We start from the raw sequence: 13361 nt of genomic DNA, 5'->3' as shown, positions 1-13361 counted from the left end.
TAGATGACTGCTTATAATTCTTTTTGAAAGAACATTTCATTCATCTGCTTATTGGAACCAATGAAATCATGCAACAATACTTTTGATTGGAAGGTGATCAAAAAGAACATGGTAGTATGTACTGTATACACATGTAGCTGCCAGCTATAATAGTAAAATTTAGTAATTAGTAATTTCAGCATGTGATCACTTCTTTTGCCTCTTAGAATTCTGCTTTATTAGTATTTTTTATGATGTACTGGGTGGTTCTGTGCAAACAATCTGCTATTAGTAGTTTGCATGAGAATGATTAGTAAATCATGCAAAGATATGTTGGCAGCTATGACTACTGTACATATATATATATGGTGCATCATTATGTTACCCACATAAAGTCAGTGGTCATAAAAGGAAGACAAATGCGAGTAAAGCCTACTTTATGGTAATGGACAATATACTCTACAGTTTTCAAACTTCTAAATCTGTTTTTGTATATTTTCCTTGTAATGAAGTAGGACAAATTACATATCTTTTTGAAGCTTAGCATCTAACAAATTTATTCAATTCAAATTCATTTCAATTCAGATGATTTGATTTTCTTTGTAGGTAAGACAAGGTAATTTACATAATGCTTACATGAGTAAATAATTTCATATACCCACAAAAATTTCAGTAGTACATAGTACAGTCATAGTAATTTTGTCTTTATATTTCAATAAGTGAACAAGTAAGCAAAAAGAATATTTTTTAACTATATATGGAAAAGAGAAATCCACTTTAAGTAAAGCATAGCTTGTAAATTTTCTGAATTACTCTGGAAAAGTAATATTTGCCAAGAACAAAAATATATATTCCCGACATCATACAACTTTTGTGACGTGGCATCACATACATAGATTTAGGCATGGGGTTGGGAAGTCATAATCAATGTGTTAAACAATTTCATTTCATTTTGACCATTGTGCTCTTTGATGTGAGACATTATGTTTTTGATATTTGTTTTGTACTTAAATATTTTAAGTGGAATGTACAATTGTATATTGATAAATGGAATGGAAATAAGCAAAATTAAAAAATGAAAAGAAGGATGAGAATTGAAAGGGGAGCACCCACTGTAATGAATATGAATGGTCGTATGTCATTATATCATGTAAGTAAGTATGGTTGGGCTTATGTGTCACTGTACGGTAATGACAGTGACATATTCCCGGGTGTTATGTAAGAAGATTAAAAAGAACAGATGATATTTGATTCTGCATGTAATAACATGGGGTACTGTCATACTCCAGATTATGGCATTGTTTAGCACCACTTTATTTTTACATATTATGCACTGCCGTTTTGGCAGCAGGATATTAGCGATTCCAATGCCAATTTGTTATCTTTTTTGAAATGTTATTATTGTAGACAGTAATTCAGAGAGAGACTATTCTAGTCCCCGCACTAGAAATAGATTACTTAAATCTTAATACTAAAATGATAACTTATTTTCACATGTTGACTGATAAGTATTTTCACATGTTGACTGATAAGTATTTTCACATGTTGACTGATAAGGCATAGTGCATTGGTACTGACCAGTGCTGCTGCTACTGCACAATGCAAGCACTGCCTACACTACCACTGCAGCAGCGGGGCATTAGCATTAATACCCAGTACCGGTACCTAAATTACGGGATTTATTTGATGTAGTAGCATTCATTTATCGTTGTGTTAGGATTACTAGCGCAACAAATCTTCTAGCATAAAGCACTTGACCTATTGAGGATGGGCTGATATTGCTACAACACATATTTTCCATAGACACCTGCCCAAGTATACTCTGTACTCTTCTTCAACGGGTTGAAATTACTCACACTCATTGTTTGGTAGCCAGGGGTAATGCATTAAAAACTAGAGAAGCACTCTAAGAGTGCAGACCTCCGCCAAGCATGCAGCTCATTTCCACCTCTTATCTTGTTCTTCCATCGAGATTTCAGTGATTTCTACACATACGTACTCAAAGCATTGTGTGCTGAAAGTCCCCCAATTTCCCAATATAGAAGCCTTTTACCCAAGGCATCATCATGAAACTGGTACCCGGTACATACACATGTTCTACCTGACAGTGATTCTCTCGGGAATTTAGGGTCATAGGGTCAAAGGTCCCTATGATACTGAAATTACACTTTTTTTCTCCATACCTTGTAAGTTACTTAATGCATAGACTTATAAAAGTGTCAAAAGTCAAGTAAAGATCCTCAAACCCCCAAATACCTGTGCTCTTAGGCAGTATAGCCATCCATCCAATTAAACCTTGTTCAAGGAAAGTGAACATTCAACACATTTGTGACAAACCGGTCATTCTCATATCTTGCCAATTATGTGAAACTGTCATCACACATTGTCAAGATGTTGTACTATAGACCTATTAGGAGAACCATTCATTATGGCGGAGGCATACCAGTCGCCATAGCGACATTTCTAGTCTCATTTAAATCACAATAGACAACCAATTTTTTTTCAGCATTGTGGTACCTGCACGGTTTGCTCAAGTAAGTCACTGAGTTACTTTAAAAAGAGTAAACATTTTTCATGCTCACTTAAGTGACAGAAATTTGGCATGAGTTGATTTTTACACTCTGCCAACTGCTGAAAATAGAGGTGGGGATTGTTGCCCTTTGACCCAATAATTAGCACTACCGCAAGTATCCCCCACCCCCTCCAACCTCTACTCACACACTCTTTAAAAAATAGTAATGATAAATAAAACCTACACAGGCCCCTGTAGCATACCAGTGTAAGCTGGATCCTGCACTGGATATCTGTTATTGCAGGCAGTGGAGTGCTTAAAGGACAAGTCCACCTTGATATACACCTGTACATGTGGATTGATGAGTGAATGCAGGAATATTAGTAGAACACATCAGTGAAAGTTTTTGGGAAATTGGATAATCCGTTCAAAAGTTATGAATTTTTTAAATATCTGCATGGTTACTGCTGGATGAGAAGACTACTACAGTGTATGATGTCACATGCGTACAATGCCATAAAGAAAATATAAAGACAGGCCTCGAATTAACCGACGGCCACTGATGACCATGGCCGTCGGTGCCCCTCTCGTTGGCCGCAATGCCTTTCTTTCCTTGATCAAAGTTACGGCCAAAAAAAAATGTGCCCTTTTTCTTGTGGCAGTGGTGCCCCTTTTAGAATGAAAGTTATTATTTATGACGTACAGTATGATATGCCCTTTCTCAAAGTCTACTCAAATATCATACCTTCAGCTCACTCGCGTCCCAATATATCTGATTCAAACTCAAAGTATCTTTCCGAGATACGAGATGACGTGTACGTACATGTGTCTACACCCGACCGGCTTTTACCGTCCCGATCCCGACTGCCTCCGCAGCGCAGCGGCCATAGAGTTACTAGCTAGGCAGCGGCGAACCGGAGCAGGTAGTCGCAAGCCATGCTAAAGAATGCCAGGCCTGTCCAACGGCTGCGAGCATTGCCATCTCTCTCGCTCTGCATTCATGCCTGTCCGCCCGCCCGACCCGCGCCGCATGCTCAAAGCAAAATGGCGCCTGAAGTGCTCCAAAGTGAGCGCGGCGTGTGCGTTGAGAACGTACTGTATTACAGAACCTACATCGTATTGCGTATGGCCGACTGCCTAATGTCGTCTGCTGCGGAGAGATCTTATGCGTGCGTGCGCTGCTAGAGTGTAGCAGCACGGTCGATAGTATACAGCTCTATGGGGCATTCACATCACGTATAAACACCCAATATGCCCTTTCGAATGTGGCCTTGGTGCCCCTCTGACTGACCCAAGTGCCCTGGCCTCTTGGAAAAAGTGCCCTTTTCTAAATGGCCTTGCCCCTCCAAAATCCTATTTCGAGGCCTGTAAAGAGAATTTCACAAAATTTTAGTTATTGGAAAAAAGTGCACATTTCCTTGACTCATCACTTAACGTACATGTTAAAGGTGATATTATTCCCCCTTGCCTTCTGAAAGAGAGAAGTCAAGTTTTCTTTTATTATGCGAGAAGAGTGAAAATAATATTTAAGTTGAATATTCTCTGTATTATTTTCATTATATTGTTCTGTGCGTGTGACATCACAAGCTGTAGTAGTTTTGTCATCCAGCAATGGTGGCATTGAAACTTCAAAAATCCGTAAAATTTGAACAGAATGTCTGAATTTCCTCTAACAATCACTGATATGTTTAATTATTTTGCTGCATTCTCCCAATCCTTAGGTAAATGGAGGTGAACTTGTCCTTCAGTGACTGTAGGGAGTTGTCATCTGGAATGACTCTTCTTGCCATTTCATATTAAATCTCAGTGTAATGACTGAACTAAATTTAGCAGAAATCACTGATTATAATTGAAAGCAACTTAATTGAATTAATTTTTCAAGTTTTTTTTTTTCATATGTGTCAGTTGTTACAGAATCATGATGTTAGATTAAAACATTTTCTATTCTTATGCATAGATGGTATCTTCCAACTTTTGAGCATTTTGGTGGGGGGAAAAAGACCTCATACACAAAAACATACATTATCCTGTATGTGACGCATGTGTGCTTGGATTCAAGAGGCCTTTTGGTTAATACCACAAACTGTGCCTTGCCTCTCAGTAGAGAGGTTTTCATAACATGTCACATTTATGTAATTTCTAAATTAGATTGAAATTAAATTAATGCTCCTCATATACCAAGCTTTGCACTTGTTGCTTTGTGTACTGTATATTGTCTACACCAAGTATTGTAGTTGCTTTTTTTTAATCTAGTGTTTATCATATTGGTCCACGTCATCAGTAAATGATATTTGTGAAATCTAGCCATTTTGTGTTGATGATTTTGGAAACAATTGTAGTACAGGGCATACCAAGATTATAGTACAATGCAGAACAAAATATATACTGTGTAAATACTGTAATTCCTACTTTCCCCAATTGGTATTTAGGCAAGTGTACTATGAATAAGAAGCAAGGAGATGCCCATTCACTTTTTTTTTTCGCCCAGCAGTTAGAATCAGTTTCCCTAACATGCAGGTAGGAATATGGGTGAATAGCTCCCTGCGGTGTACTGTAGTCATGTCTGAAGAGGTCTTGCAGGAGAGCTCTCTCACTCTGGCAGGTGGCTTTGTTGTGATCATGGTCCTACAACGAATGTAGGTCCATGTTGTGACCCAGCATTTACTCACACTTTAAAGGGACTGTACAATGCTGGTTGAGGTGAGGATTCAGGTTTCTAACATTTTTTGGTGAGATAATGAGAAACCTCTTTTCTGGGAAAGAGCATGTAATTTCAAGAAGGATTCAATGTTTATTTGATGAAGATTGGCCTTGAAATGGCTGAGATATTAAAAAAAAGTGATCCTGATAAGATTGACATTCCACGACTTTTATTAGGATCTCTTTGTTTTACCTTGTGTTTAGATATCTTGGTAATTTCAAAACCAATTTTCATCAAAATAAACTTTTGATTCCTCTTAGAAATGTATGCTCTTTAAAATTTCACAGAGTGGTTTCTAAATATCTCTCAAAATGTTACAAACTGAATCTTAACCTCAACCAGTACTGTCCAGTCCCTTTAATTCACTGGAAGCCCCTAGGTGGAATAAGGCAGGGACCATGCCAATGGCAAATGTACGTTTACGGTGGCATTCAGTGTGTGAATGTCATGTTTATCCTATGTCAACACTTCCCCCACCCCAGTCACGTCCAGTTGACGCCATAATGATTAATCAATCCATAATTACTGCACTGAAGTTGACACAGGTTGATGAAAATATTCACCAAATATTCCTGTCATACACATGTTCTATTCCTGTCCTACATTATATGCTGTGTGTGTGCATAGCAGGAGCTGTACCGAGAGATAATTTGAGAGCTTTGCCTTCTTTTCCCCCTTTTTGTATTTGAGACATTTTCCTGCTTATGTTGTGTAGGAAGAGTGATGTTTTTTATTTTCACGGATGTCCAATTTTGTTAGTCAAGAAAATAGTGAAAAGTAACATGGCTTTGAGATCTGTGGTAGCAGCATATTTTTATGTTGCCTGTGATAGAATTCACAAACAATGACATTCTCAACATTTCAACATACTACCTTCAGTATGTGCTGCAGCTTGCAAATTTCAGAGTTATCCACCTTTAGGTGGCTTCAGCAAATAGGGAGTTGGGGATCTTCACACCTTTCAGCTAACACTTTCAGAATGGTGAATGCATTTACACCTTGTGGAATGTGAACAAATTTCCCAGATGATGATGCGCTAGACAAAGTTAATATGTTTGATGCAATATACTTTGTATAGATACCATTAGGCATTTTCACATCAGCCCAATAAAAATCCAAGCTCGAGATATTTTTCGCGATCACAAATTAGCGCACTTTTTCATTTCCTATTCACATCAGCCCGAAGAGAATTAGCCCGAAATTTTTTCGAGCTAATTTGACAACTGAGCATGGGCAAACAGTGTCGGGTATACCAATAGAGCGTGCGCTTTAGCGGGTCACACACGCTAGGCATGATGGGATGCGTCACGCTAATTTCTTGAGGCGATTTCAAATTGTCAAATAGCGCGCTAGTTTGCGAATTATCCCACTATTTCGGAAATTTCCCGAGTTAGACTCGAGAAATTTTCTCAATCAGAGCGATGAAATTAACGTGCTAATTTGTGTTCACATTATCAAATAGCGAAAATAGCGCGCTCTTTCATAACATCGGGCTGATGTAAAAACGCCTATCGAGACAAAAAGGTAATTCTGTATTCGCGTGCTAATTTGTGTTCACATTATCAAATAACGCACTATTTCGTGATCGGGTTAATTTCCCAAGTCAGAAAATAGCGCGTTATTTCGTAACATCGGGCTGATGTAAAAACGCCTATTGAGACAAAAAGGTAATTCTGTATTCTTTACTGTGGTTATCTGATGGCTTGTGCAATTATATTCCATTCTGTAATTATGGTATCTTCATTGATATTACATAAGAGCTGAATATTATGTCAAAAAAGAGGTCAATGATGAATGCTTTAAAACAGCTTTGTATTTATATATGCTCTGTATTTGTATGTATATGATTACTTTTCTTGTTCCTCAGAAAGGATTTTCATACATTCACAAAAGAAATGTGTTCCCTTGGCCTTGTGAATTTTATATGAAATGCAAACTATTTTGGATGCAATCAAATGTGTACAACGAGAATGAATTATGACTGAGCCAGTCACTGAAATGCTAGCAAATATGGATCTTTTTGGCCAGAATTGCGGGTCAAATACACAATTTGTAGTTCGACATTACAGATGATACAAATGTACCAACTTATCCCAGAAGTACTGCAAGAAATATGGTCAGATTGTGCAGTACTGACACCAAAATAAATTAGCCAGATTTGATGTACCATACCTTTCCAGAGGTCTGATACTCCAGGCTGGGGTGAAATATGTGACGGATGTCACCAGCTAAATGGAAACAAAACTGAGCTGAAATACAGATTAAACGGTGATCAAGTGAGTTGCTGGTGATAGGGAAAAACAAATAGGGTAGCTGAGATTTGCTTAGATTATCTAAATTCTCCCTTATCTTGTATTGGTGGTACACTTCTACTGTTTTCTTTCATTTGACAAAGAATATGTTATAGGCCTACTAACATCAGTATATTCTCCATGTATCAGTGTTAGTGATGTAATCTTGCAGGTACACATTCAGTAGAGCGTTCCACTGAATTTCTAACTGTAGCAGGATCATGCTATGTTTGATTTAACATGTAAATACAGAGTATATAGATTCATGTGGTTTCCTTATAAATGCAATATCTTTCCTTTTGTGTGTCTACAGACCTAATACCAAATTCGCAGTACTGTGGGTCGGAACCGAGCCACAGCTATGAGAAGGTGCGGAGGAAAGTGGATAACGGAGTGACAGAATTCTGGTATTACCTGCGATCGCAGCTAACGCAGCTGAAAAAATCTGTTGGGGACCAGAAGACACAAATTAAGATCGACCAGATACTTGAAGATGGAGGAGAGCAGCAGAGGTGAGAATGTTTTAGACTACATTTGGGTCCCACTTCATTTAAAAACAAAAACAAAACTAATAGCAACTCTTGCTAAAATTGCAACTTCTCATAGCAACAGCCAATCAGGAAGCTAGATTCTTGTCATTACCGTGACATTTGCCATCCCAGTAAGAGTTGCACTGTCATAGCAACTTTTCTTGAAATGGGGGCACTGGTATGGCACATACAGGAAACATTGTTACTACAATTATGTTATCACTATGTAAACACATTCACACAATGCAAGTCTCCATGTCAACAACATTACTTCAAGTCAATCTAAAAGCGGTATGTTGTGTGCCAAACAGTCAATAGGATTAGATGTCTCAAGTCATTTTAACACACACACAAAAAAAAATGTAGGTATGAGATAATTCAGTAGGTAGTCATTTTTTTTTTTTTTTTTTGAGGGGGGAAGGGATGTATTAGCTATGACTATTTAAAGCTTACAGGTGTTCAGCACCTTTCTTGTTTATCTAGTTTTGCATCTTTGTGCATGCAAATGTCAATGTCAATTTGCTCTTCATTGTTGCAGATGCATCTTTCAGAAAACTACTCACCTTATTAATCCTTTAGCTTTACCAGCTTTCCCTGACATCATGTGAATGCTCCCCTAAGACAACTTAAACCTGTAACTATCTCATCCAATCCTCCCCCCCCCCCCCCACACACACACACATTTCTGTGGTTTCACGCTCTATGTTCTGCTTACAATTTGTAAAAAAAAAATAGCTGTATTGTTTTAAGCATTTTGATAGGTCAAAACACGTCACATGACATGCAACTTTGTTGTGCAGTTTTCACGGGAGTGCAGAAGGTGTGCAATGAAAAGCGATATTGCAGGCTACATTGTAGGCAAGCTTGAGTGACCATGTTGTGCATCATGTTTGAACGCAATGCAAAGGAGATTTCTAAACATTGGTGCCGCTTCTGTGTACAAGCCTCTAAAGAAATTTGGGCGAGTGCACACTGCGCCCCATCTAATCTTATGACCGACTAGCACTAACAGAACTTTCAATGACTCCAGTGTTATAGACTTTTGTTTGTTTTTATTTTCATGTGTCGCTTTTATATGAAACAAAGCACTTGACCCTATTGTGTGTCAGTGTAAATGCAGTGAATGCTCCACAACTAAATGGTTCATACTGCACTCACTACAAGCAGCTCATACACACCAGTCTAAAGAAACCCAGCATACACTGCAAACAGGCAACTGAGTTGAACAGATTAAAGTTCCTATTTCTTTCTCATATTAGGAAATGTTTGCAAATTCTTTTCAGATTGTGTGCAGTTTTGATAGATTTACCCTGATCTATCAAATCTATCTCCAGTACAAGATATACAGTGACATTCAGAGGTGCCAGTTTAGAAATGACCAGATGATGATTTCTGTAGCAAAATCCTCCAGGACTTAATGGCTGAAAGCCTCACCCGGCCTGTACCATTGTGAATCTGACCGTGCATAGGGTGAGATGGAGGAGGGGTAGTTTGTGTGTATGTTTAGATTTAAGCAAGGTATGATGCTGATTGCAAAGAAGGCATTATAGGGAGGGCAAACCAACCATAGTGAGTCAGGCCCATGTAGCTTGTAGTGGATGTGGTGAGTCACAGGCAGGTTGGATAGAGAAATTTCATGAGGATCATGCAAGGCACAGGCCATGTGGAGTGCCTAGCAAAGGAATGAGTAGTATTATGCATGTCTGGTTTCGTCAGGCCATGACTGCTAGAGCATGAAATAAGCAACTCCTACCGTGAACGGTCAGCCCAGTGATTGATGGTAAATACCATGCTGTGCTGACAGTGAAGGGTTGGATAGTGTTTGCAGTTTTCATCAGTCCAGACCTTCATATTCAAAATGCAGAGAGGTTGACTGCCACTATCATAGTGTGTATATTTTCAGCTTGTGCCAAAGTATTAATCCTGCAGTGCCAGATTAAATTACAACCTCGATTAGCTCAAGTACTGTATAAAGTACCATTGTTGAAGTGTTATGCCATAGCCATTCATCGCCATGGAAACTGATTCTTAACAACCTCACCTGGCCTAAATATCTGTGAACACTATTGTTGCTAACCATTTTCACACCAGGTCCCAACCCGAGCTTTGATAAAAGACTCTGACATCATCACTTTGGTATTCTATTTACCATTGTCTTAACCATACTTCCGATCTGGCCAATTTAAAAAAAAAAAAAGATAAATGAATAAATAATGGAAAAGAAAATGTGTTGGTGCTCTTACACCTTCAGTTCTATCCATTTTATTTTCGTGCATATTTGGAGGTTCCTCATAAATGTGTATCGTAGGAAATAATGGTACTTCGTATTTCAATTTTTGTGGTTTTAGCTTTAAATGTAGCTTTAACGTAGCTTTTTATGTAGCACACAAACAGGTCAAAAGCACTCAAGATGGTATGAACATTCATGCTCACATGTAGGTTCTAAGTTTGTAAACCCTTTATTGACATCTGTGTACAGTCCAAAGTCTGCAGAGAGTAGCATATTGTGAGTGAGCTTTCTGTAAAGTATACTTAATGTTCCATGGAACTGTGGTTCAAGTGCAGTTTGGTGTTGTGGTCTTTCTCCATCACTAGTGCGATCAAACTGTTGTATCATCATTACTCTGTTGGTTAATGTATCCAGAAAAGTAAGGCCAACAGGATAAAACTGCATGGAATTTTGCTCAGAAATCATGTACAAGGTGTTCTATTTATCTCTTTCTGCCACTGAAGTATTCAGAATGTGGTTCTAACCTAGAACAAAAGGGCTCAAGTACTCATACCCAGTTGGTGGGTTTAATCAGCATTGCTGCTATCTACACAGTCCCATTTCCATCATATTTACACGTTGAATTTGAATGCTAGTGTTTTGGGAGTGAGCAGTGCTCACAAGCTTGGCAGAAATTCAAAGTGAATTTACCACTCTATTAACCCTCTAAAATTTAGAAAATGTGATTTGCTGTATCATTAGACACGCTGCAAATCACAAGCTTTCATATTTCTGTGAGTTAAATATTGTCTTTAGGGATGATTTCTTTACAGCAATGGTTTTTATTTGTGTGTTTTGTTTGTGTTTGTTGTTGTTTTTTTTTTTTCTTTTTTGGGGGGATGGGGGTTGCACTCAAAATTTGCAGCAGCTTTGCATATTATACACCTCCAAGTTTGTTGGTCTTCTCATTAGTGACAAACTAATGGTTGACAAACTTGAATGTAGGAGAGTTGGCAAAAGCAAGGGATTTCTTTCGGGCAAAGAATGGAAACTGGTGCTGGAGAAGTATAAAAAGAATGGAATTGGCCATTCATACAATACAGTCCACCACGATTAATAGGCATGGATAGCTATGGACTACAAATTATACATGCCAATTGAAAAAAGAAAATGCACGTTTTATGTAAACAGGGTCTCCATTGGAGTTGAGTAAATACGATAATGGCACGTTCAGGGTCAAAATTGATTTTCACAGCATGTGGGTAATCCATGGTCTATCTCAAAATCCTGCATCTCTGAACTGATTGAGCTAGAGTGGCTCTTCATGTTAGATGGGCAGAAAGATTGTTAACTGGACAATGGTGTTCATCTTCTCAGTGTATCATTTCCATGGACATCTCTGTGAAACAAGCATGTGCATATGATCTTTTTATTGACGTATATATTTTCTATCCTGCTCAGTTGAGTATAGAATATTCTTAACTTACTGAAAAAACAATACTTTGTTGTGTCATGAAAATAACAGAACCTTGGTATGTAAAAAATATTTTTGTGTTTTTGTATTATTTTGGATTAAATCTTAATTTTCCGGTAAACTGTGCGCTTGCAAACATCCATATTTAAGCGCCTAATAAATGTATCATGATATTATTATTATTGTTGTTATTATCATTATTATTATTGTAATTATTATTATTGTTGTTATTATTATTATTATTATCATTATTATTATTATTATTATTATTATTATTATTATTATTATAATTATTATTACTATTACTATTATTATTATTATTATTATTATTATTATTATTATTATTATTATTATTATTATTATAATGCTGCAATTTATACATCTGTGTTAATAGCCATATGGGAGCTTTGGGAGTAATGGATTCTCTAAGAAGATCCATGGTGACCAATGATTTGTGTATCTGGCGCTAAGGCTAGAACTCTCTTTATGAGTTTATCATTTTCCCATCGCAAAGTATGTTTCTCTCACCTACCCCGCAACTGTAAGACACTATCATCCTGTCTTGTATACTAGATGTTGATAGCATACTCATGAAGCGGTAAATTGAAACCGAGCATGTACAATGTATCATGATGTCCTTTATGTGTACATGGTGTATATTATCACCTCACATTACTTGATCTCTGTAGATGGATATGATTTTCAGAGAATATTCAGGGAAGCCGAGGAAAATTCAAAAACATTTCCACCATTAATCATTGTGACTACGGAGCTAGTAGAAGCAAACTTGTGTATGAATTGTAATTCTGTGATGATTTTGATGACATGGTAAAAAGAAACATTTTTCTTATGTATATACCGTTTTTTTAATCTACATGTATATTTCATGTGCTTTATTTTACTGACTTATCCTTTACTTGGCAGATCAATCATAACAGACATCTACAACCTCAGCAGAGTGGATGGTTATGCGGAATGGAGAAGAAAGGAAGCAAAAGAACTGTCAGATCTGGTCCAGAAACGACTACGGTATCTACAAGTAAGTGCAAAAGGCATTTTGTCTCCAAATTCTCTCTCTTTTCCTCATATTTTTCTCTTGCATGCTTCTTCACTCTTCTTTAGGTTATTTCCTTGAGAATTGTTCAAGTTCAATTCTTCTTCCTTTTTTTCTTTTTTTTTAGGGGGATGGGCACTTGTTTATTATTGTAAAGTTATTTGTGGTACTAAGAATAGTACTTATAGTAGTTATCTGAGTATCAGTAGCAGAAGCAGTCAGGTGGCAATAGTAGCAATGATGATTACAGTATGAGATTTCTGTAACAAAATCGTATTTTGTCAGTGATATTGATCTGTGACAAATTTGACTGTGCAAGTATGTATTAATATCTTTATGTATTAGTGCTCTTTTTTATTCATTTAAAAAAAATCTTTGAAGGAATAAATTTCTGTCATGGATGATGTGAAGTGCCTTTCTCTATTTGATATGATTTGCACAGGATGAATGAGATAATCAAAAACTAAAAACAGATGTCCTGTTCTCCATACAAACAAACAAGGAATATTGAGATTAAAATTGTGTAGTTTAATTGTGGCACCAATAACAAAGTGTTCAGTAGCTCCATGGTTTAATGAAAACACAGCAACATGACAAGGTGACCATTTCAA

General features: G+C 37.2%; 1 protein-coding gene across 1 annotated transcript in view; it reads left to right on the top strand.

The window, feature by feature from the left end:
- LOC139730685 (alpha-(1,6)-fucosyltransferase-like) overlaps positions 1-13361 on the top strand; it is a 62962-nt gene that overhangs the window by 15498 nt on the left and 34103 nt on the right. The window contains exons 4-5 of the mRNA XM_071641542.1: positions 7797-7995; positions 12621-12735. Coding sequence (XP_071497643.1) covers positions 7797-7995; positions 12621-12735 — 314 coding nt within the window. The remainder of the gene's footprint in view (positions 1-7796; positions 7996-12620; positions 12736-13361) is intronic.

This window comes from Diadema antillarum, unplaced genomic scaffold (genome assembly GCF_040938485.1).
Source record: "Diadema antillarum isolate AM-2024a unplaced genomic scaffold, OU_Dant_1.0 seq00000326_RagTag, whole genome shotgun sequence".
NCBI lineage: Eukaryota > Metazoa > Echinodermata > Echinoidea > Diadematoida > Diadematidae > Diadema > Diadema antillarum.
Note: the sequence above shows the minus strand (reverse complement) of the source record. Positions and strands in the feature narration are given on the sequence as shown.